This window comes from Gossypium hirsutum, chromosome D05, assembly GCF_007990345.1.
Source record: "Gossypium hirsutum isolate 1008001.06 chromosome D05, Gossypium_hirsutum_v2.1, whole genome shotgun sequence".
Taxonomy (NCBI): Eukaryota; Viridiplantae; Streptophyta; class Magnoliopsida; order Malvales; family Malvaceae; genus Gossypium; species Gossypium hirsutum.
Genome location: NC_053441.1, coordinates 10,247,264 through 10,272,654, shown reverse-complemented (window position 1 = coordinate 10,272,654; position 25,391 = coordinate 10,247,264). Strand labels below are relative to the sequence as shown.

General features: G+C 32.0%; 3 protein-coding genes across 4 annotated transcripts; 2 read left to right on the top strand and 1 right to left on the bottom strand.

Annotated features, from left to right (window-relative positions):
- Positions 1 to 348: 348 nt before the first annotated feature.
- On the top strand, positions 349 to 2,684 carry LOC107906420 (photosynthetic NDH subunit of subcomplex B 1, chloroplastic). Of its 2 annotated transcripts, none has more exons than XM_041093650.1 (7): positions 349 to 812; positions 899 to 1,049; positions 1,156 to 1,346; positions 1,481 to 1,738; positions 1,890 to 1,995; positions 2,247 to 2,332; positions 2,417 to 2,684. In XM_041093650.1, the coding sequence occupies exons 1-7, from the start codon at positions 376 to 378 to the stop codon at positions 2,580 to 2,582; spliced, it is 1,395 nt and encodes a 464-aa protein (XP_040949584.1). In that variant the 5' UTR covers positions 349 to 375; the 3' UTR covers positions 2,583 to 2,684. The 2 variants fall into 2 exon arrangements, with proteins under 2 accessions (XP_040949584.1, XP_040949583.1); XM_041093649.1 differs by having other exon boundaries at positions 899 to 1,079.
- Positions 2,685 to 17,942: 15,258 nt separating this feature from the next.
- LOC107906419 (probable N-acetyltransferase HLS1) lies at positions 17,943 to 20,662 on the top strand. The gene is made up of 3 exons (XM_016833400.2): positions 17,943 to 18,364; positions 18,563 to 18,693; positions 19,746 to 20,662. The coding sequence occupies exons 1-3, from the start codon at positions 18,149 to 18,151 to the stop codon at positions 20,602 to 20,604; spliced, it is 1,206 nt and encodes a 401-aa protein (XP_016688889.1). The 5' UTR covers positions 17,943 to 18,148; the 3' UTR covers positions 20,605 to 20,662.
- Positions 20,663 to 23,656: 2,994 nt separating this feature from the next.
- LOC107906418 (LOB domain-containing protein 24) lies at positions 23,657 to 25,139 on the bottom strand. The gene is made up of 2 exons (XM_016833399.2): positions 24,537 to 25,139; positions 23,657 to 24,104 (listed from the first exon to the last, which is right to left on the bottom strand). Exons 1-2 carry the CDS (start codon positions 24,687 to 24,689, stop codon positions 23,802 to 23,804), a joined length of 456 nt encoding a protein of 151 aa, XP_016688888.1. The 5' UTR covers positions 24,690 to 25,139; the 3' UTR covers positions 23,657 to 23,801.
- Positions 25,140 to 25,391: the final 252 nt, after the last annotated feature.

The following is a 25,391-nucleotide window of genomic DNA, read 5'->3' as shown; positions in this document are numbered from 1 at the left end:
TTTTGTCCTACTCCCACCCGAGTCCGCATTAGCTGCGAAAATAATTAATTTTGGGGGTAAAATTACCAAATAGATTTATTTGCAAAAAGAAGAAGACAAGTTTAATATTTTCTTGTTCTAACCTAGCTCACATATGAGGATTGTATTAAGAAAAACGCAGTCAAGGGTGCAATTGAGAGTCCTGAAATGTTGCAGTGTTGTTCTGTGATTATCCAATAAAAAACAAAAAGACATACGCTTAGGTTGGGGACCCACTTATCCAAGTTCCTTCCACACATTCATATCCTAATGCCCGGAAAAGTTCACACAGGCTCCAATTCACAACTAGAAAACCAGTAAAAAGAACTAAAAGAAATTGAAAAAAATTAAAAATCAATGGCTACTACTGTACTACCCAAAGCTCTTTCTCCATTTCTTTCAAATCCATCTTCACTTCCTTCTGCTCACTTAACAGTTAAGCCACCATGTTTTAGGCCACTAGACCACTCTCCATGCACCAAAACTAGGCCAAGTGTTCGAACCCATGCTAAGAAAAAGAACCCATGGCTAGATCCTTTTGAAGATGATGTGGAAGACCCCTTCTCCGAATATGGTTCATTGTTCACTGATGGCAAGCAAGAAGAAGATCCTAGGCCCCCTGAAGACCCTGATAATCCTTACGGTTTCTTGAAATTCCCAAAGGGGTTCACCGTGGAGTTGGCTTCACTGCCTTTGAAAATCAGAGGTGATGTCAGGAGATGTTGCTGTGTCATTTCTGGTGGTGTCTATGAAAACTTGTTGTTTTTCCCTGTGATTCAATTGATCAAAGACAGGTATAACAATAACAGCAACCAAAATGTTGAAGCTCTGATTTTGGGTATGAAATTTCCATCTTTAATTGTTAATATATTTTGATCAGATACCCTGGTGTTCAAGTGGATATATTGGCATCAGCAAGAGGAAAGCAGACATTTGAACTGAACAAGAATGTGAGATGGGCTAATGCTTATGACCCTGACGATGACTGGCCTGATCCTGCTGAATACACCGACATGATTGGACTTCTTAAGGTTATTGGCTTTTCATGGATGAAAGTTTGGGTATTTAACAATGGTATTCAATGTTTTCATGTAGCTCCATATTGGATTAGATTGAATGTAGATTGTGAAATTGCAGAATAGGTACTATGACATGGTTTTGTCGACAAAACTGGCGGGTCTTGGCCATGCTGCCTTCTTGTTTATGACCACCGCTCGAGATAGAGTGAGCTACATTTATCCAAATGTGAATGCAGCAGGTGCTGGGTTACTCCTTTCCCAATCTTTTCCTGCAGATAGCATGAATCTTTCTGATGCTGGATATAACATGTGAGTGAGTTTTACAACAAGCCACTAATTCATATACTTTTGGTGAATTAGAAAAGCTTTGTTTAAAGAGAAAATGATTACGGTTCGGAATTCAATGTTATGTTTTTGGTTTAAGTGGGGTCGTACTGCTATAGGTACCATCAGATGGTTGATTGGTTGGGAAGACCATTTCGGAGTGTTCCGAGGCACGAGGTTGGCCCCCTAAGAGTGTCGATTTCGATGAAGCTGAAGGAGGTTGTGGCAGAAAAATACAGAAATGCGGGTGTAGAGAAAGGGAAATATATAGTGATTCATGGAATAGAATCGGATTCCAAGGCTTCAATGCAGTCTCGAGGTGATACTGATTGCTTGCTCCCCATTCAAGTATGGGCTGAAATAGCTGAGGATATAAGGTAAATCGACATTCACTTTTGAGTTGGAATAACAGAGTAGACTAGCTGATAAACTTGAGTTGAAAGAGCATGATCTCAGCACTTTTGAAAACATTGACTAAAACTAGTTATCAAGTTTAACATAATCAAATATCTTATATTGTGCCAACAGGGGATTTAAGCCACTTTTTGTCATTCCACACGAGAAAGAAAGAGAGAATGTGGAGGAAGAAGTAGGAGATGATGCTAATATTGTTTTCATCACTACCCCAGGGCAGGTATGCACTTTTTTCAACTCATTTTATAATCGGAGAAGCGTATACGAGTATTCTCAATGTTTTCTAAGGTTTTTCATATACGTATAGAATCATATTTCTATATCCAGTCCAAGTACTTTAGGAACAATGAAGAGTCAGGGTAACAACCCTTTTTCACTTGTCTGCAGAGATTAAAAAGAAACATACTATGTTTCAAAGTCTGACACTGGAAACCTCCATTAATTTAAGCTATGATTTTGATGATTCTTTAGCTAGCTGCTCTGATAAATGATTCAGCCGGGGTGATCGCTACAAACACAGCAGCTATACAGCTAGCAACTGCACGAGAAAAACCAAGGTGAGTGTCTCTAGATTTATGTAAAATCATTTACATCAACAATATATGTAAATCATAAAAGGGGCTTTGCAAATTTGAGTGCAGCATCGGCTTGTTTTGCTCAGAGGAAAAGGGGAAACTGTTTGTTCCTAATGCAGAAGAGAAGAAATGCGCCGTTGTGTCATCCAAGACAGGAAAGTTGATAGATATTGATGTGGAGGCTGTTAAACAAGCCATGCAAATATTTCAACAGTCCCTAGCTCTTGTATAGGAGAGGTGGTCATATATATATATTTTTTGGCTACACTCTTGTGATTCCTTTTCTTTCCTATTCTTCCCTTTTTATATCCATCTTCAATGTTTCTATAGTGCAGAAGCAGTAATAAGTTACACACGTCTTCGCTTGACAAGTACCCAAAAATGAATTATAGTGTTAAATATGATCTCAATTCACGACTAACTTGGTTTGTTGCATGTTATAAAAAGGGTGATGTTCAGTGTTGGGTATAAAGTGGGTTAAAGCCTGATATCCCAAAACAATCGCATAAGAGTTGGGGAGTTTCCACCATTGATTCAAGCACTAAATTTAGGAAATTTGAGGGCCATGTAGGCTATATGCTTTCCCTTGTGCCTGCCAATGTTGTGAGATTTTATATTTGGATACGAGACGAAGGGAAGAAGTAAATTTTAATAAATATTTAGTGACTTAACTATGAATATAATACAAGAGGAAAGGTAAATGTAATAGACTGAGCTTTATGGGCTTTGAACTTCCTGTGTGATTAGGAAGAAGGAACTGGGCTATGACATTGACTGCCCTATTCACATTATGAAAAGCCTCTTCCCTTCCCTTCTCCTTTGCTTTAATTTAATAGTTCATACAATTCGTTTTATATTCGTCTATTCTTGTACCTCATTATTATGTTTATTATGATATATTAATATAATGCAGATAATACAGATTTCAACGCATCAAAGCATATCCTTGTTTTGTATTAGTATAGATTTAATCAAAATTATTAGATTGACGTATTGACTCTTTTGGATCTGGAGGTCATATCAGCTTAGCTCACTTGGATCTTTGGCCCATTGTTTATCCAAATCAAGTCATGTTTTGGGTGTTATATATTTATATTAAATTTGGATTATGGATCATTATCCTTTGAAAATGTGAGTGTTATGGTTCGATTTAATATTTGAATTGAATTGTTATTATTATTAATTAAATTATTTGAAATGTAAAATTTTTTAACCATTAAGTGAATTAAATTTTTTTTCAAATACATTAACTGAACCGAAATATTTTGGTTAATTCGATCGGTTAACTGAAATTTATATGTTTTTATCTTTTGATTAAAATAAGTATAAAACATATAAAAAATACATTGCTAATGTTCATTTTATTTTATTTAATAGTTCAAAAAACTTTAAATGAAGGTGAAAACAACAAATAAGACATTAAAAACACTACATAAATCTTGAAAGCAGCAAATATTTCGGTTAGTTGGTTAATTTGATTAATTACCCAATTTCAAACCGAATTAACCGATAATCAAAATTCTAAAAAATTATTATCGGCCTCCGACTGAACTAAATTCGATTACCCACCGTTTAACCAAATTAAAGCAATTATTTAAGTTTTAAAGGAGCTGAAGACACCCCTAAAAACACGTATAATAATGTTATATATATGAAGATGATGATAATCGTGAACCATCATTGGTTTTGATTATTGCATGGCTAATGGCTACGTGGTTTTGATCCTTATCCACTTCTACCACTATTCCCATTATTTCCTTAATTTCTAAGAATATTCCACTCATTTGCTAGTTCCCATCCTTCAATCTCATAAACTTGGATAAGATCAATGAAAAGAGTGAAGCTATGTATCAACTACTCTCTATTTTGTTATTCATAATTAGGATTTTTGAAGATGATCTATTTATATCTTCAACTTTAATGTTTGCATTTCTTTCTTTCTTTTTTAAGGTTCATGCAATATGTTTTCTTACTTAAAACCGCTTGCAAAGGTCAAATTCTTATTACTATAACTAAAATATAGTATAACAAATGAATAATTAACAAGGAAAAAAAAATGGGTTCTTGGCATTTCGATTTTGTTTGCATTTTTAAAGACATTTAGCTGACCTAATTAAATCGAGGTGGGTCGAATAATAATTAGGTTTAACCTAAGAAAATGTAATTATCAGTATAGTATCTACACAATCTTGCTAATTACATTTTAAAAAATAAAGAATAATAATGACTATTTATCCAAATAATTTCTCCTATTTTCAAATATCTAAAAGAATAATACAAATAATTAGACGTAAATTTAATTATTAAGCGTTTTTGAAACATATATTGCTTTTTAATCTTAAGATTAGGTTATTTAAGTTATGAGGTAGAGTGATATCATGCAATTGACATCATAAGAATTTGGAAGGTATGAAATGGAAAAATAAATGATAAAGAAAAATGTAATGACTTCAATGGCTATAATTCCACCTCTGATCTTTTGTAAAGCAACTTTAACCACTTTATACTTCTTTTGTTATTATACCAGTCAATAACCCATCAAAGTTCTTGTAAACCTGAATTCTGATTCTTATTCCTCAATCAACATGTTTGATATGCATGTTCACTATTCAAAAACCTTGATTTGAACGAATTTCACTTTTGATCAAAAGAGTAAATAAAGTTTTTAATCGTGATATGTTGTTTGCTTTTTAAGCCAACCATGCATTGAATAATTTTGATTACGTTATTAGAAAATTCTTCAACTTTTCATTTTTTTTAATATATCTTAAAATTACACATGAACTTTAATTCAATATGCAAAATTATACATAAATATTAATTTTTTGTAGTTTTATACATGACATTTTAATTTGATTTATTTTTCATAAACAACTAACAACATTATAGATATTATAATATAATATTTTTTCACATTTACTTATTACATACACAAATTATTATACTTATCCAATATAAAAATAAATAGATATGTGTATTTTTTTAAATGTATACAATTAAATCAAAATAAAAAATAAATCAAAATTAATGTATAGCTTTAATATTATTTTATCTATTTATGATGCCAATAGCCATATAAGTGTATTGGTAAAATGTTGAAGTCTTGAGATGTACTTAGTAGAATAAAATGAAAAAAATAATTAATAAATATATTGGAGGTAGGAAAAGAAAGAAAATGAACTTTAGAGGCTTGATAGACATATTTAAAAGTCGGGTTATTGGTAAAGTTAAAAAAATATTTTGAAATATAAAATAGTTTGAATAAAAATATTAAACTTACAAATTGGTCTAACAAAAAATTTAGACCCATCTAAAATATCAGTCTGTTGTGGCTCTAATATTTCTATTCTAAGCCTAGCATTGGTCAACCGATTTTCTAGTTTCTAATATGTAAATTTTATTTTATTTTATATATTATGTAATTTACATCATATGAAAACTAAATACAATATGTTATATTGTATTAAAAAAATGTTAAGTTGTTTATGTTTAGAAATTTAATAAAAGACTGAGTATTAGCTTAGTTAGCATCAATATATATTATTTTCAATACGAGAGTTTAAGTACACTGAAGCACATTTATTTTCCTATTTAAACAACTGGATATAATATTAATATCATGTATGAACCCAACCAAACCCAAACCATAACAACTTATGAACACTCTTTTTTATTATTATTATCTTCTATATCTATTTTACAATCCGTGTTTGAAGTTGATGTCCACATTCTTAATAAAATCATCTATACAATAAAAGAGAGGCATAAAATATTCATATTAAATAACAACACATCCACTATATAAGATATTGTTAAAACTTAAACAATATGAATAAAAAACTGCTTCAAATAAAATTTTAGTGGACAGTTTTTAATATAAAACTATAAATATAATTTTAAAATTATATAACTTTTTAGTATAATTTTATAAAGCTTATAGATGTATCTAATTAATTCATAATATTAACCCAATCAATCATTTTAATATAATATAGCCTAATTTTTTAGCCTCTCCTGAAATTATCAACTTAGTTTAATACATTTTATCCTCTTAATTAAATTAAAAAGATTATATTTTAAACACTTATAAAAAACAATAATTCAATTGTAATCGTTTTAATACAATTTTTTTTTGTCTTAATCACTTTTTTAATTTATCTCGTTCTCAACATAAAATTCTTAATTCATCGGTTATTCAATATCTAGGTTAAAATATGCTCCAAATTCTTATACTCTTCATATATTTAGAATTTAGCCTATCTACTTTCCAAATTTAAAAATAGAAGTTCAATTGTTAACATCGTTAAAATTCTTCTATTAAATTCAGGTTCAATATTACAACATTTTTTTGTTACATGGTTGTTGTTGAGTTTTTTATATTTTAAAATGTCATATAAGTGAATTTGACAAAAGAACTTTAACTATGTTAACAATTAGATCTGAATTTTAGAATTTGAAGAGTATAAGAATTTTGAGCATATTTTTACCTATTATTTAAATGTGTTGAGGGGGGTCGACTTCTTCGAGAGAAGTCTTCGAAGTGTCATTGGCCAAGCAATTGACATTGCCCTCGACAATAGAAAGTTTTGTCCCCGTGTTGGGGTTTTGTCCTTCGACCTTCACAATAGAGTTAGGAGTTGACAAGTATTTATAAGGGTAAATATTTTAAAATAATGACATGACAATTTTTTGTAACTACTTGTAGAATAAAAAAATACACTCTCAGTATACCCTTAAAAAATTGATAATTGTTTTTTTAATATTTATTTATTTTAATACCCTATAGTACTTTTTGACTCTTAGCCCTACTTGTGAATTTTAAATATTTCACTAGTAGTGTATAAATAAGTTTTATCTACTTATATTTTTAATTTTATTGGTATTTATTATTAAAAATTTTAAAAATTAAACTAATTTTTTGAATTGAGGTATAATGGAGGATTTTTTTGAATTGAGGAATATGGAGGAACTAAGTAAGCAAATTTATTAAAAAAAACCCTACCAAAAAGAGCCAAATAAAAGCCCACAATTCCAAAATAAAAAATCCAGATTCCAACCATTTGAAAAAAAAAAAAAACTCAAATTTCATCTGATCCTTATGAAGGACAATCCTTTAAAATAAGAAATGCTAAACTTCAAATAATTAATAATGTTAATGTACGGTACCCTAATTTGCCTTTGACTTTGCAGCTTTTTTTCTTTTCTTTTCTTTTTTACAGTAAAATGGGTTTCCTAGAAGTTGCTTTTTTTATGGTAGTAATAATCAGGTATTGATTATTAAAAATAAATAAATTGATTAAAGTAATATAGAGGCATTATTTAATACGGGACCAAAATATTCTTTAGGTTAAGGACCACCCCACATAAAACTCCATGTGATGCCAAGTGCCAAACCAAATAATAATAATTAAAAGCCAATGGCTACATCACTCACCGTAACAAAAACAAACCCTTCATCTAATTTTTTTTTGGTTACTTGTCTAGAATATGCGTTTATTATGTTTGACAAGCAATTCATTAATTTTTAAATAAATAAATTAAGGCTTAAATTCCAACAATATAATAATATAGACATGAAAAACGAAATAAAACTAAAGCATGAAAATATTTAAAAAATATCATTAATTTGTACAAATTTATAATAAAAAAAGGCTGTTTTCCGACACATGGTAATCATAGTTATAGTTTTGAAAGATTAGCAACTTCCTTCAAATAATCTATAGCTTCAGCATCAGATATGTTTCATGATTATACTACTTTAATTCAGGCATGGGGTGGCTGTTGTTTCTTAAATAATCCACCCAATAGGCCTTTTTATTACTATATAATAAATATATGCTTCCTCATGTAATATGTTGACATATATTACCAAATAAATTTTAAAAAAATCAAATTAAGTGGTGAAAATGTTGAAAATTTAAGAAATTGTGGTGGGGTTAAAAGAAATAAAAAGAAACGTCTCAGAAATTGGTAGATAAAGAAGATAATAATAAAAAGACCAGAATACTTGAGATACAACGAATGGTAAGTAGTTCATTGTACCACTCGGAGTTTGGTTTGATTAATATTATAAATATCATCTCTTTGGAAAACGAGATGGATTTATATAATGTAAAGCGGAAAGATTGCATCAATTCCTTAACACCGATCCCCTCTGTCTCTCGCATCCCATCAACAATTCCTTTCAATGCCATTCTTCAGGGAAAATTACACCGTCTGGAAGAAAGAAAGTTGCTTCACATTGAAAATTTGATGGACAAATGGGTTGATAATAACCACCAGAAGAAGAGGCAAAAAAAGGGTTTGCTTGAATTTAGTATCCCTCAAAAAGTGGAAAAGGAAAGGTTTTTATTTTTTAACACAAAATCTTCAAACAAAGATATTATGGAACCATTTTTTTCTTTATACCAAGGACTCCATTATTTCACCACAACAGGAATATGCTTTCATCTTTTTATTTTATATACAAGTTAAAACTATACCATAATATCGGAATTTTGAATCTGTTACTAAACCAGCTAAGCTAAATTATTGGGACATTCTTATTCATCTTGAATTACACCAACTTGGACCATATCAGCACAATATAGAAGGCATTAGCTTAGAATTGGACCAGCCTACCACTCAACTATGCACTATTTTATAACTAAAGTAATAAACAGTGAGTTAAACTAGCTGTAGAGATGCCCTTTTCAGTGTGTGTATGTATATAATATGAGAGATTACTTTGCTAAATCCCTGAGATTGTTCTGGTTAAAGGGGTTGTAGTTTTTAATTTCTTCTTCTAAAACTTTCGAAAGCAACAAGTTGGAGGAAAAATTGACTGATTGGCATGGCAGAATTGAGCAAATGTTGAGTGGGAGGAACATGAGTCTTGTCTGATAATTTAAGGTCCCCAATCTTGAGAATCTTATTAGTACATTTTTCACCAAATAATAAGGGTTACAAAGGACCGACCATGAATTTTTTGGTGTAAGCATGCATGATCTATTTGAAGCTTTTTTCTTCTTCTTCTTTTTCCGACCCATTACCTAATTATCTGTTTCCACAAGTACAAACACTTGTACAAGTATTTTCAACACTCCCAAATCATTTGAAAGTTAAAAGGGCGGATTGGATATATATTTATGGAGGGTGAAGTTACACTTCCTTTTAGTAGTAAAAGTGTAATTTTATTATTATTTTTACGAGGATTAAATTATAAGTTTATCATTTTTCAAGTTAAAATTAGCTTACAATTTTACAATTTTGAAAGGGTGCAAAGAAAAATTTTCCCATTTTAAGGGGACAAAAAAATTTGTTTCGAATTTTTATTGACTAGTTTAAAAATTCATTAATAGTGTTAATATCAGGCACCATAATAAATAACATATTAATAGTTCATGTGCTAAATTATACATTTTCAAAGTATAAGTATCATAATAAAACACATATCAAGATACAATATTAAACATTTTATAAAAAAGTTAAACAAAGAAGTTATGAAATTAAAATAATTTCAGCACCTAATACTCAAATACATGTTACTTCCCATCCCCCCTATTGCTACAATTGATGATGATTAAATGGATGAGAATCACTATAATTCTCCCACCCCCAACCTTTTTTATACATTGTTCCCTTAAGATATAAGTCACATCAATTCAGATGTAAGACTTCATTTGTATGTATAAAATAATTTAGATGATTAAGCGGAGCAACAAATTGTACAATTCATCTCTCACAAATTAAGGATTGTGTGAACTATCCATTCCTTGTTTAGAAATGTGGGTAATCTTTTTGAGTGCAACAAATTTCTCTTTTGCTGCTTCGACTATCTGTTGTCCCACTCCTGGTATATCCCATCCCCAAAAAACATTAAACCACTCATCTCCATGTATTGCGTATATGAGGTTTCTTTGGTACTCTCCTTTTGCATCATATAATATTTGTGCGTTACCCACAATTTCGACAGAAATTAAGTGGAAGCTCCCATACTCTTCACTAATCTTACACCTGTCCTAATTATGTACCATAACCACCTTTCATTTAAATAAACAAAAAGCTAAGGTTATTATTAATATCATGACATATTACATGCTTATTTCTTTTTCACCAATAATTTGGTGAAAACCACTAGTATTTTATCATACTAAAAGTTGCATCATTTATATGGAATGGTGATTAAATTTTTTATCAAATATTTAAAATAGTGTTATCTCTCAATATTATATATATAAATTCTAATCGATGAAATTAATAAAAAATACCAGTTTCAGGTCTCCACATCATACACTAATACTACGTTCCACAATCTTTAATCATTTGGGTGTTTTTTTTTTGGAACGAAATTTTTAATCATATCTACTATGCATGCAATATATATTTATTGTATATAGAGATCATATATAATCACATATATTTATTAATTAGTTATATTGTTGTCATGATTTTCATCATCATATAGTTATCATAGTCACCTAATGAAATATCACATGATCATAAAGAAGTTTGGAACGTTACAAAGCAATAATTGTAACCTTATAAACTTATCCACTATTTTATATAAAGCCAAGTATAAGTTGGGGAAAGGATTACATCTAGAGGACTTAAACTTTAATAATTAATATGTTAATAAGAGGTTTAATCACAGTTCTCTTATATTGTTATGTTATAATTAACATTGATAATGGTAATAGGAATAATTGTAAAGCAATAAGAAAGAAAAATAAGAACACACAGATTTTATGTGAAAAACCCTTATTGGAAAAAACCATGGGCATCATATCTGTAGGATTATCATGAGTGCTAACTTTGCTAACAACAATATCACCATGAGCCATGGGCGAAGCCAGAAAATTTCTTTAGAGGGGCCGAATGAAATTTTAATTTTTAATAGTCTATATATTTATAATTTTTAAAAGATTAAATCAAATTTTTATAATTTTAGGGGGCCAAAGTGTAATTTTACCTTTATTAATTTAAAAATTAAAATTTTTAAAGGGCCTAAATAACAATTTTTTATTTTAGGGGGGTCGGGGCCCCTGCCAGCCCCCTAGATTCGCCTCTTCCACGAGCAATAATTTCATGCACAAAAATGATACCAAACATCAATTTTCTTTGTCCTCTCATGAAACATTTGATCATTCGTAAGGAAGATGACACTGTGACTATCACAAAACACTGTACTGATCTGAAGGTCTTTACTGAGTTCAAAAAAGAGTCTCTTCAACTAAATAGCTTTTTTACAAGTATTGTAATCGTTATGTGCTTAGCTTCAGTAGTAGACAAAGAAACTATAGTCTGCAAAGCGGCTTTCCAACTAATGGCACAACCCTCAATAGTAAAGACGTACCCTGTGAGAGACCTTCTTTTATTAAAGTCTTCAACAAAATCAGAATCAACGTACCCAATGACTCCATCTCTAGTTCTTCCAAACTGTAAGCAAATATTAATAGTACCTCGTAAGTATTTAAAAATTCACTGAATTACTTTTCAATGTTCCTTACCGGGATTCACCATGTATCTACTAACTGCACTAATTACATATGATAAATCTGGACGTGAGTAAACTATAGCATACATGAGAGATCCTACTACACTGAATATGAAACCCGTAACATGTAGTTAATCTTATCATCTTATTACGAAGACAAAGCCGATGAAAGTTTGAAATGGGCTGCTAAATGAGTACTAATAGGCTTAGCACTTTGCATATTGAGCTTGCAAAGAACTTTCTCAATGTACCATTTTTGACTTAGGTACAATTTACATACTTTTCTATCTCTGAGAATTTCCATCCCAAGTATCTTCTTTGTTGCTTCCAAATCTTTTATCTCAAATTCTTCACTAAGCTGGGCTTCGACCTTTCTTATCTCTCATTTATCTTTGGTTGCTATTAACATGTTATTAATATGAAGGAGTAGATATACAGATGAACCATCACTACTTTTTTTTAAAAAATAAACACAACTGTCAAAATTGCTTGTTTTGAAATCGTGAGTAGTCATAAATGAATCAAACTTCTTGTACCACTGCCTAGGTAACTGTTTTAGGCCATAAAGAGACTTTTTCAGCAAGCAAACATAGTCCTTCTTTTCTGAGACTATGAAACCCTCTGGTTGTTGGATGTAAATATCTTCGTCAAGTTCTCCATGCAAGAATATTATTTTCACATCTAACTGCTCAAGCTCCAAATCACACATGGTCACAATACCAAGTAATGCTCGAACTGAGCTATGCTTAACAATTGGAGAAAACATATCTATGAAGTCTACACTTGGAATCTGATTGTAACCTTTTACAACCAGTTTTGCTTTATATCTGGGTTCTTCAACTCTTAGAGTCCCTTCTTTCTTCTTGAACACTCATTTACAACGAACAACCTTTTTACCTTTAGGAAGCTTCACTAAGTTCTATGTAATATTCTTATGAAGTGGTTCCATTTCTTTTTGCATAGGAATCATCCACTTGCCTAAATCTTCACAACTAACTGCCTCGAAATAAGTAGACGACTCTTGATGTAACACCCCTAACTCATATCCATCGTCGGAACAAGGTTACAGAGTATTATCAGGATTTACAAATCAAATACATATATTTCATGTTATTTAACATTCACACCATAAATCGATCATATTCAATCATATTGTCCCTTATATGAGCCATCAAGGTCCATAATGTACATTAAAAACAAGTCAGGACTAAATTGGGTACTTAAAAAAATTTTCGTGAAATTTTAAAATTATTCCTAAGTGCAAGGGACACACGTCCGTGTGGCCAGGCCGTGTGGGCATTTGAAATAAGACACACGGCCGTGTCTCAGCCCGTGCCCTTACCGGTGTAATTCTCTGACTTAGGTCACATGGCTAAGTCACACGCCCGTGTACTAGGCCGTGTGAACATGAAAATTTGCATTAAATAGGTGCCGGGGTCACACGACCAAGCCACGCGCCTTTGTGCCAGGCCGTGTGAAAAATACTAAGCATTCTGTTTTGAATTTTAAAGATGCAGGGGACACACAGCCAAAGCACACGCCCATATGCTAGGCCGTGTGTCACACACAGCTGAGACACACGCTTGTGTCTCTGTCCGTTATGGACAAAATAAGGTCATTTCCAAGCCATATTTCTCACCCAAATTTTCCTTCCACCTACATAAACAGTTAAATATGTTCTCAAGCCAATACAAGACATTCAAATCCAATCAAAATCAAGCTTTATACTTAACATCTTACCATATCCATTTAAGAATCTTTACTTACCAACTTGACCATATACAAATATAAACTCATTTGTACCTAATTTATCAATTTCAAACCAACCATCAACATGTTTATAAATTATCCATCATTCAACCATACTAGCACACATTAAACATGATAAGGTCATTTACATACATATCAAAATATGTTAATCACAAGTCATTCCAATGGCTAGTTACAACCAAAATCATTTTCATATTAACATTGGCTAGTTAACCTATACATGCCATTATAACTAAAAGTAATTTACTATTTATACCAAATTGAGCCGATGGATAGTGTGATGTGTCTCCAACCAGCTTTTAACCTTTACGAGCTTCCAAATACTATAAAACAGAAGAAATAAACAGAGTAAGCATTTAATACTTAGTAAGTTTGTATAATAGGAAATTAACTTACCATTTATTTACATTTAAGGTTATAATGCAAAATACATCCAAACTAATTTGGCAAATAGCCTAAGCACACATAACATCATCAAACATCTAAGTCATATATTTAATGTGAATATCAAGAAACATGGATGAGCTTATCAAATATCAAATTTCCATGTGTTTTCAGGTGTATACAGGTATTATCTCATTCAGAATTCATCTTAACTTATATCAGAACTTTGCTCTTAAAACCATTTTAAATATCAATGGATACTCGGGTAGTACACACGAAGTGTACACAATTGTAATCCGTCAATTCATATTCGGGAATGCTCATGTGAGCACATAACAGGAAGCTCATATGAGTTGTATAACAAGAAGCTTATTCATGCTGTATAACGGAAAACTCATAAGAGCCATAATTAAGAAGCTCACGCGAGCCAATAACGGGTAGCTCTGAAAAGCCATTAATCGGGAAGCTCGGGATAGCCATATATTAGGAAGTTCAAGTGAGCCATATCGGGAAGCTCCGGAAAGCCATTAATCAAGAAGCTCACAAAGAGCCTTTAATCAGGAAGCTCACGAAGAGCCATATATCAGGACACTCATAAGAGTTGTGGTGTGTCTACAATACATGCAGAATTACAACCAATCGGAATGCTCAGAAGAGTAATTAACGGGAAGCTCACAAGAACCATATAACAGGAAGCTCGAGATGTCTAATAACGGGATGCTCTTTCGAGCTGTGGTGTGTCCGCAACATATGCAGGACCACAACCAATATGGGAACCCTGTATCCATCAAATCTCATTTATCCAAACGGGACTTATTATTTATCGGGTATTATTGGATATGTGATCAACTTTCATACATGTCAATTATGCAATACGCATACAAAATTATTCAATTTAAAACATTTAAATTTACAATTTAGTTACACGAACTTATCTTGACAAGTGTTCGTGGATTGTAATATACTAATCCGATATTTTTTCTTTTCCTTGATCCAATTTCGTATTTGGTCTATCTGGATTTATACGAGTAAATTTAGCTCAATTTAATACAATTCATACTCAATTCAATCCAATTCACATCGTAGAAAAAATTACTATTTTGCCCCTATACTTTTAATTAATTCTGATTTTGTCCCTAGGCTCGGAAAATAAAATTCATGCAATTTAATCCATATTCCAAGCCTAGCCGATTTTTACATGTAACATTAACAACCCATGTAATTCATAAAATTTAGAATTTTTCATTGAATTTTACATCTTTACAATTTAGTCCCTAAATCACAATTTTATCAAAATTTCCTTAACAAAAGTTGTTTATCTATCAACAACCATTCATTTTCTATCATAAAACTTCATAATTCATATATAATCATCCATGGAAAAACTTTAATACTTTGATAACTTTACAAATTAGTACCCGAGATAGCTAGATTAAGCTATTACGATCCCAAAAATATGAAAATTACTAAAAAGGGATAAGAATCCATACCTAATTAAGCCAATTAAGCCAATTAAGCTTGCTTGAGCTAAATTCTCTTAGCTAGGGTTTCCATGTCTTTATTTGGGAAAAATGATGATAAATGATGATATTTTTATTATTTAATCCATTTATCATCTTTTCATCTTTTTCTTTCCAATTTAGTCCTTTTCTTTATTTTATTTTCCATTGATGAATCATCATACTTATCTACTAACTCCTCTTAATGATCTATTTGTCATATAAAGACCTCCAATTTTGAATTCCATAGTTATTTGATCCCTTTAGCTACTAGAATTCAACTTTTATAATTTGTGCAATTTGGTCCGTTTAATTAAATTAAATATGAAATCAGTAAAATTTCTTTACGAAATTTTTATACGATATTTCTATCATAATACAGACCATGAAATAATATTAAAATATTTTTTTAGATTCAGATTTGTAGTCTCGAAACCACTGTTCCGGTTTAACTGAAAACGGGCTGTTACACTTTATTTGCATCTATATTTTAAGCCACATTTAAAGCACAAGCAATGAAATAAACCTTAGTGAACCTCTTTGGAGGTTTAATTTCTCCTCTAGGTCTGTTCTTGATAATAGAATATTGTGGTGCTGACTGTGGTGGAGAAAAAACTATACTCTAAGTTTCTATACAACCTGAGGAGTAGACTCTATTGTAGATCTTGGATCAATTTGAAGCTCCACCTATTTCACATGTGTGTTTGATCTTTGCTGGTCTTTTATCAAAAGAGTCTTTAAGAGGTAAGTTATACAACATAGTAGTCTCATAAAAAATAACATCTCTGCTAATTACAACTTTCCTAGTTTCAAGGTACCATAATTTATACCATTTAAAACTAGCCTTATATCCAATAAAAATAAGCTTAACAGATCTAGACTTCAATTTACCATTATTAACATGAGTATACGCAGGGCACCCAAAAATATTCAAATCAGAATAATTAGCAGGAGTACCAGACCATATCTCTTATGGAGTCTTTTTCTCAATAGCAATGGACGAAGACCAGTTAATTAGAAAACATGTTGTAGGGGCCACTTTAGCCCAAAACAATTTCGGTAAACAAGCATTCAGAAACATGTATCAAACCTTTTCCATTATTGTTCTATTCATTTGTTCTACCACACCATTTTGCTGTGGAGTATGATGAACTGTCAAGTGTCTCATGATTCGTTTTGATTTGCACAATTCATTAAATTCATCAGAACAAAATTCCAAGCCATTATCTGTGTGGAGGTGTTTTATCTGTTTTCCCGTTTGTTTTTTTTATCATAGTCTTTCAATCCTTAAACATGGGCAACACATCATTTTTCTGCTTTAGGAAAAAATGCTCAAACATTTTTGGAAATCTCACCAATGATTGTTAGCATATAATTAGCACTACCCCTAGAAGGCAATCTAGATGGTTCCCAAAGATCAGAATGAATATAATCTAGCGTTCCCTTCGTGTTACGGTTTTCTCTAGTGAATCAAATTCTTTAATTTTGCTCCCCAAAAATGCAGTGCTCACAGAACTTCAATTTGTTAACGTTTTGTCCATCAATAAGTCCTCTTTTATTTAATTCTGCGATGCCATTTTCACTCATATGCCCCAGATGCATATGCCAAAGCCTAATAACATCATCACCTGACAATGAAGAGGAAGCGGCGACTGCACCACCTATAACTGTTGAACCCTACAAAACATATAACTGGCAGTCTTTCTCTACCCTTTCATCACAACAAGAGAACCATGGCTAATCTTTAGAACCCCACTTTTAGCTGTGTACTTGTACCATTTTGAATCAAGAGTACTCAATGAAATCAAATTTCTCTTCAATTTTGGTATATGTCGTACTTCACCAAGTGTTCTGACGACTTTATTGAACATCTTAATTTTGACAGTGCCAATACCTGCAATTCTACATTAAGCATTATTTCCTATTAAAACAACACCTCCATACACTGTTTCAAATGTTGTAAACCAATCCTGGTTGGGATTTATATGGAAAGTGCAACCAGAATCGAGGATCCACTCCTTTGTTACTTTAGAGTTGTCAACAAAAGCAAATAGGAGTTTGTCATCACTGTAGTCTTCTACTACATTAGCTTCATTGGATTGTTTGGATTGTTTTGGTTATTTTACCTTTTGATTTGCAACCTCCCTTTTGACCTTATTTTGCAACTTCGCCCCTACATATCCCTTTTTTGCCTCTCTATTTTATTTCTTTAACAAGTGACGGGATTTGAACCACACAACTCTAACATGTTAAATATTTTATAAATATATAATTAATTCGTACTTTTTATGTTAATAATCGTGAAATATATTATAAACATTTTAATAATAATATGCCCATTATATTATTTTTATATTTTGCATGTTGTGACTGTTAGCAAGAAAAAAAAAGTAACATTAAATAAAATGTGACTCAATATGATTCATCATCATCATCATCATCTCATCCCTAAGAAATAGAATAAACTCCATTAAAACAGCTGCAGTTACTTTTGACACATCAGACAATCCACTCTTTATATATGGAGAGAGATAGAAAGCAAAGCAAACGAAGCAAACTATATAAAACACATAGACAAATAGTTGACAAGTATATATTTACTGCTACTTCCATCACTTTGATTACATCCATCTATTCTTGTTTATTCTTCTTTCTTTCTTGCTTGCTAATATGTCAGTGAAAATAGCGGCTGTGAATTCAGCACCGACGGTGGGGGTGGGGGTGGGGGTGGTGGTGAGAGAGTATGATGAAGAGGAAGACAAGGTGGGTGTGGAGGAGATGGAGAGACGATGTGAAATTGGGGAAGGAGGAAAACCTTCACTTGTGGCTGACCTTTTAGGTGACCCCATTTGTAGAGTCCGTCATTTCCCTTCTCACATCATGCTGGTATATATGCTTTATCAATTAATCCCATTACTTCTCATTCCCAATCCCAACATCATTCAATATATATATGTATATCCCAACATCATTCAATATATATATGTATATGCATGTTCAAAGTTTTCTATCTGAAAGTTATGATTACATGATTATTTCTTCTTACTTTGCTGATGTCACCTTGTCTTGGGGGTTGAAAAACAGGTCGCGGAATATGGAAATGGAAGAGAGATAGTAGGAGTTATAAGAGGGTGTATAAAAACTGTGACAAGAGGGAATTCACTTTATGTAAAGTTAGCTTATATTCTGGGTTTAAGGGTTGCTCCTTCCCACAGGTATATATTATACATGCATATATATCTACGGTTGCCTAAAATATTAAAAAATATAAACATCTTTGAATTTGTTTTGGTTTTCAAGTGCCTAAATTTTTATTGTGATTCTTTATTTAATATAGATTAGGATATAAATTAAACATATTTTATTATAAATTAAAATTTAAAACATATTCAAATGCAATAAAAATATAAAAATTATCTGAGTGAAAATAATAAATTTTTTGCATATTTTTGTAGTATGTTTTTTTGGTAAAGAAAGGTAATATTCACATGATCTCCTTTTTCTTATATGCAAGTTTTTTTGAAGAAATCTTATATGCAAGTTATTAGCAGCTAGTACATGAAGACAAAACAGGAGAGAACCTGTTCCCTTTTGCCTTTTCTACTGCATTTTCTCCTGAAATTCCAAAACTGTTTTTCTTTTCTCGTGCTTTCTTCCATCCCCATTTGGCCCTTTTAATTAAGGGTTGAAGTTAATAATTTTTCAATTTAGTCCCTAAATAGTTTTTGCTTTTGATCATTTTCCCAACAAATATGACATATTCCTTGTATGTAAAATGGAAAGAGGAAAACTGCCAACTAGTTTTGCACTGACACTTGTATTGAATCCACTTCATTATAAATTACTTATTCCAGAAAAGAAAAAGGAAAAAAATGTAGAAAATGGTAATTATTATCTCATTCTATGCTTTTAGTGTAATGGTCCACCCAAATGCCTCCTGAATTCTTTTGATGCTGCCGCCTTTTCTTATGTCATTCTTGAATTTTTATATGAATTACTCTCTTGTTTTATTTCCCTGAGGGTGCCTTTTATTATTATTTATTGCTTAATGCTTCTTATCATTGTGTTTTGGAATGTTACTTTGTGTGATTCACTTTATAATGCAGTCCACAATGCCTTCTTTATTATTATTATTTGTTTTTCTCCTGTTTAGTCACCATGAAAGATTATTGTATGCATGTGTTTGTTGATTTTTTCAATCTTATTAGGGGTTTCTTATTTTGTCTCAATGAATTTAGTTCAGGGTTCTAATTATTCGTAAACGCAGGAGGCTAGGCATTGGGAAAAAACTGGTTCAGAAATTAGAAGAATGGTGTAAGAAAAATGGAGCAGAGTACGTATATATGGCCACAGATTGCACCAATGAAGCATCCATCAATTTGTTCACAAGAAAATGTGAATACACCAAATTCCGCACCCCAACAATGCTAGTGCAGCCGGTTCACGCTCATTACAAATCATTAGGGTCAGGCATAGCCATCGTTCAACTCAATCCAAAGCTGGCTGAGACCCTGTACCGACGGGCATTTGCAAATTCAGAATTCTTCCCTAAAGACATAGATAAGATTTTGTCCAACAAGTTGAATTTGGGCACATTCATGGCCTTACCAAAGAAGTTTCTCCCCAAATGGGATCCCAAAACAGGGATTCTTCCACCAAGTTTCGCTATCATGAGTGTTTGGAGCACCAAGCAATTGTTCAGGTTGCAGGTGAAAGGGGTGTCAATGTTGACGTACGCTTGTTGCATGGCTTCCAGGGTGCTTGATACCTGGATGCCATGGATGATGTTGCCTTCATTTCCCGATGTGTTCAGGAAGTTTTGGGTTTATTTTCTTTATGGTTTACACATGGAAGGCAAGAATGGACCCCGTCTTATGAAATCTCTATGTGCCTTCGCCCATAACATGGGTCGAGATGATGATGGGTGTGGGGCGGTGGTGGCGGAGGTGGGGCAGAGAGACCCTGTTCGAGAGGTTATCCCACATTGGAGGAAGCTTTCTATGTCTGAGGATTTATGGTGCATCAAAAAGCTTAATTACGGATCAGACGAAAAATGTGGACTGTCTGATTGGTTGAACTCTCGACCTTCTTCACCATTGATTTTTGTCGACCCTCGTGATATTTGACATTTTCCTTTTTAAACTTTTGATAATGATTATCTTAAATGATCATAGTTTCATTATAAGAACAACATTTAATTGTTTATTACCATTTTACTTTTTTAAATAACAAATTAAATATGACTATCCTAATTTAAGAACAAAAAGGTTTTTATAAGCGGAAAACAACATTATCATGCCCAGCTTAAAAATTCTGGTGAGGAAAGTTAAAAGAGAGTAAATGTAGGGAAATGTAAAATTAATTAGGACTCAAGTTTTAGAGCTTTAAATAATTCATTGATCTGTTGTCATCCAAATATTAGTATTATAGTCTAAAGTAGAGACACTTTCGGCTGAGAATCCAATTCAATAAACCAAGTTTTATATTTAATCGTAAAGGTAGAATATCACAACAACTTTTATGTATTAACTTAGAATGCAGATTAAAAGAAATCAAATCCATCTCCAGCCATTTGTCAACTTATGAGCTTCACTATTGCAGGGAACAATGCTCTCCCTCACTAACAGGATCAACATTGCAATAATAATATCCCAAGTCGGCAATTGCCAAACACATATCCAACACAAGACACAGGGAATCAATGGGTGGGTATGTTTGATCTTTCACATGATTTGGTTATGATACTTTTTGTGATCCTCCATCTAAATCATTTATTCTTCCAACTTTGAATACCCAATTTCATTTGGTTTGCCCATTTTCATTATTTACTAAAATGTTTTTGTATTAATATTGATATGTTTTTATAATTAAATTTAAATCAAAATTTTTTTTTATTTTTAAAAAATAATTAGAGAATATTGAGAAGCAAAAGCTTAGCTAACCCTTAAACAGGTCTACATTATATCAGTGCTTGCAATCAAATAAATATTCAAAATATAACCCGAATGGGGCTACTACTTGCAGAGTGACTAAGTTTCCTTGAAAACTTTTTTTTTTTTTTTTACTTTTGTTCTATATTTGGGATGGTGATGGATTGCTTGAGGAATGACCTTAGATTTCATCAATAGTTTATGATTATAACTTCTTGATCAATGCCTAAACTGATTCAACCATTTAAATATGAACTTACTACCAACATGTATCATGGATCATCATTTGCACAGCTCAATCCCTCATGAAAAATTTATGGATTTCAAGTTTTGGGTTCAAAATTTCAACAAGTTAATGCGCAAACCAGTTCTGCTAGTTCCAATGCCTTGTGGTGTAGAGGGTTGAGTCAGCTAGTAGAACACCATCTGGCTTAAACTGTACAAAAATCAACGCATGTTGCCTTCTCTTGTACAAGACCCTCATCATCTTCTAATGAACACTTATAATTTTAATCTGACAAAAAACAAAGGGTCAATATAAAATGCTAAAGAATAGTGCAATAAAATGTAAATTTGCAGCAGTCTTGAATGGCAAGAGGAATAGCTTACTTTATCCAAGCAGCAGTGTGTCTTCTGGTAACCAGACTTGTTTATTAGTAAATATTTTTGGACTATAGCTAGATGGCTAAGACTCTTGACTCTCACTCTGTCAAAAGCTCATGGTCAACTCTCTGGCCGAGATATGACATTGTTAATACAGTTGGTCATGTTAAGGTTAACCTGTGTTCTGTTATGCCACTATCTCAAAATCACAAAAGACATGTCATTACCACAAAGCAGCAATCCTATTCAGTTATGTGCGCTTGCGGCTAACTCAATTGAAAGAGTTCATATTATTCCAGAGAAAAACTAGATGCAAAAGTACAGAACAGCAACAGAGAATTCATGCTTCATTAATACTTCTATGATGCATAGGGCTACTGATGATCAGAATTCTTAAGCTGATATGTTATCTCGTTAACACTCTCTGTCCCTATTTTCATTGTTGTTCATGCTTTGCATTGTTTTACAACCGATGGCAACCTGTTGCTTTATTCTGCATCAGTTTTGCAAAAGCAGGTTATCCTGCTTGCTGTTGGAGAAATGAAATTTCCATCATAAGAGAAAAACTAGGTCTGGACTTCTAAGATGAGCTGTAAGAAGGGAGTAGCAACTGACTAGATTGAGACGAATTCAATGTTGAAAAATCTTTGCAAAACTGTTGCTATAAAAGCTTAAACATGAAACCAAATGATTATATCACTAAACTATCACGATATATAAATAAGAGGTAGAGTTCTCAGGAACCAATATGATAAACAGTAGCTAAGTCAGCATTTGAAACCTTTTTAATTACTTTATACCAGATATATGACAAAGAATTAAAGTGTAGCAGATACCTTGGAGGAAAGAACTGTCATGCAATAACTCCTTTTGCTTTACTAATTTGGGTACTCACTTGCACGGGTCAAAATAGAACTAACTCTCAGCTTATACAACACAAAGTTCAGATTACAAAAAAGAAAAGAGCAGTATGCTTACACTAAGAGGAGGAACTTTCTGAAACCAATGATGGCAGCTAACATCTGTATGTGAAGCCTTTTTATTACTTTATACCATATGCATACCAAAGACTATACTAATTTGGGAGGGAATGAAACAGTTATTGTTGGAAATAATTCATTCTGCTTTACTAATTTAGGTCCTCGCTCACACAGGTCAGAATTGGAGAAACTCCCAACTTACAAGACAAATTTTAGATGACATTTCCAAAAGGAGTATGATAATTATTCTCACAAAGACTTTAATAATGCTAAGTATAATGATCCTAGATACTAACAACACTGTACATGGATGTACTTATCCAGTTCTTATCTGGTTCAGTGTTTCTTTAGCTATCAAGAATGAACCATATTAGAGCAAAGATGTCAAGACTATTTTATCTTTGGTGATACTGGTTGTCAACAAGGGGAGCCCGCATAACTATAGCACAGGGGAATATGATTTAAGCAGTACAGCTGCTTTCATACTGAGGATAAATAACTCAGCTATGTCCGACATGAGTCTGTTCAATTTTTTCCAAGATTTTAATGTGTTTGAAGAATCTTTGGAGGATCATATCATCGTATTCACATCTGGATAAACATCGGATATAGGTGATGGATACTGATGCTTTTAAAGGAACATAAAAGAGTATAGTAGCTAGGTGTGCTGGAAAACAAGGAATACGGTATCACTATCATATAATAAAACCTAAAAACATAAGTTTCATATGATATAAATCACTTTTACTGCATGATGACTAAAGCTTGTTTCGTGTTATTCACAACATTTGAACACACCGAATCTTAATCTTAAATAAACCCAGAAGAAACTTGGTTGGAGAAACTGAGGTTGGCATCATTGTCCGACTGTTGTAGCAACAAATTGTTGGAACCGGATATTGCTCGGAATGGTTGAGTTTGGGGGTGTTGGGTCTGGGATTTCATAACTGCAACCTCGGCTTGAGTCTTAATTAGCTGACTCTCTGCACTATGTATCTGTTGCTGCAACAGAAATATGAGGCCAACGCTGCCATAGACAGGGTCTTCAAGCCGACATTGTGCCTCGAAATATAAGGAATCTGCTGCTTCAGCTCGCAAATGGGTTGGAAGTCGCTGGATGATCAGAGGTAACTAAGTTAAAAAAGAAGTGTTCCATTCATTCACCCTCAACAGTATTGTTCCTTCAAAAACTATTAAGTCTATGCATAAGTCAATCATCTCCCACTGGTTGTCCGATGACACTAGATATCTAAAATCTTTATCAAAATCAATGTCAACAAATATTAAGCAACGCCACCCCTTTTCTTTATTATTATTATTATTATTATTATTATTATTATTATTATTATTGCATTATGTTGAACATAACATTTTTAAGTACACAGAGTTTCTAAAATCAAATGCAATGTTGAACTTGCAAAGAAAAATTGTAAAGACAGAAAGAAAAGACAGAAAGAAAGTTTGACAGTTAAAATCTAATTTAAAAAAAATAAAGATAAATGTGAAACCCACAATCAGGAAATCGATATATATATATATAGATACCTGAAGTAGTTTTGTGACATTACTTGCACCATAGATTCTATGAACAGAAGCAAATCTTTGGGGATTATTAGAGGGAAAATAAGGTGAGAGAATGCAATCTTGGGTGCATCTTCTCCTCAAATATCTACAAGCAGCGCAACGACCAGAACTCATGGCTTAAAATCTATTGAAACCCAACAAAGATTTTCTGAATCTCAGTTCTCCGGAAATAAATCTAGTGAAGATTATAGTTAAGAATATATAAGGGAATTCGAAAGGATTAGGGAATTGCAGTCGGAAAAGAGAAACGGCTAGTTTTTTCAAAAATTGAGAAATGAAAGGGAAAGTCTCTAATGAGGAGGGGATTGCCATATTTGCAGAGAGCTTGGACTTGGATAGAAGAAAGTATGACAACTTTTTTATTTCATATGAATATAAAAAATAAACAAAACCCCAAGAAGAAAATTTATGGAAGAAACACTAATGCTGTTTATTATTTTGATTCCTCAAATTCTGCGGACGAAAAGCTTTGGAGCTTCCCAACGGTTCTTTAATTAACTGGGGATCAAAAAGGGTAAAACAATCATAATATATATACATATAGCTTCTTTTGGGTGCACTGCATTCTCACTAAAATCCTTTTGACTAAACAAAAACTTTTATAATTTATTTATTTTACATTTTATTATTATCTCTATTAATATCATAACAATATATATTATTTTATCTTAAAAGATATTTTGTTATAATTAAATTTGAATAATTTTAATATTTTTATTTTATCATTTAATTGAAATCTCATTTAATATTTATTTTAATTTTTTATAAATATATTTATCATGTAATTTTATTTTTTAACCAAATCTTTGTTAAAAA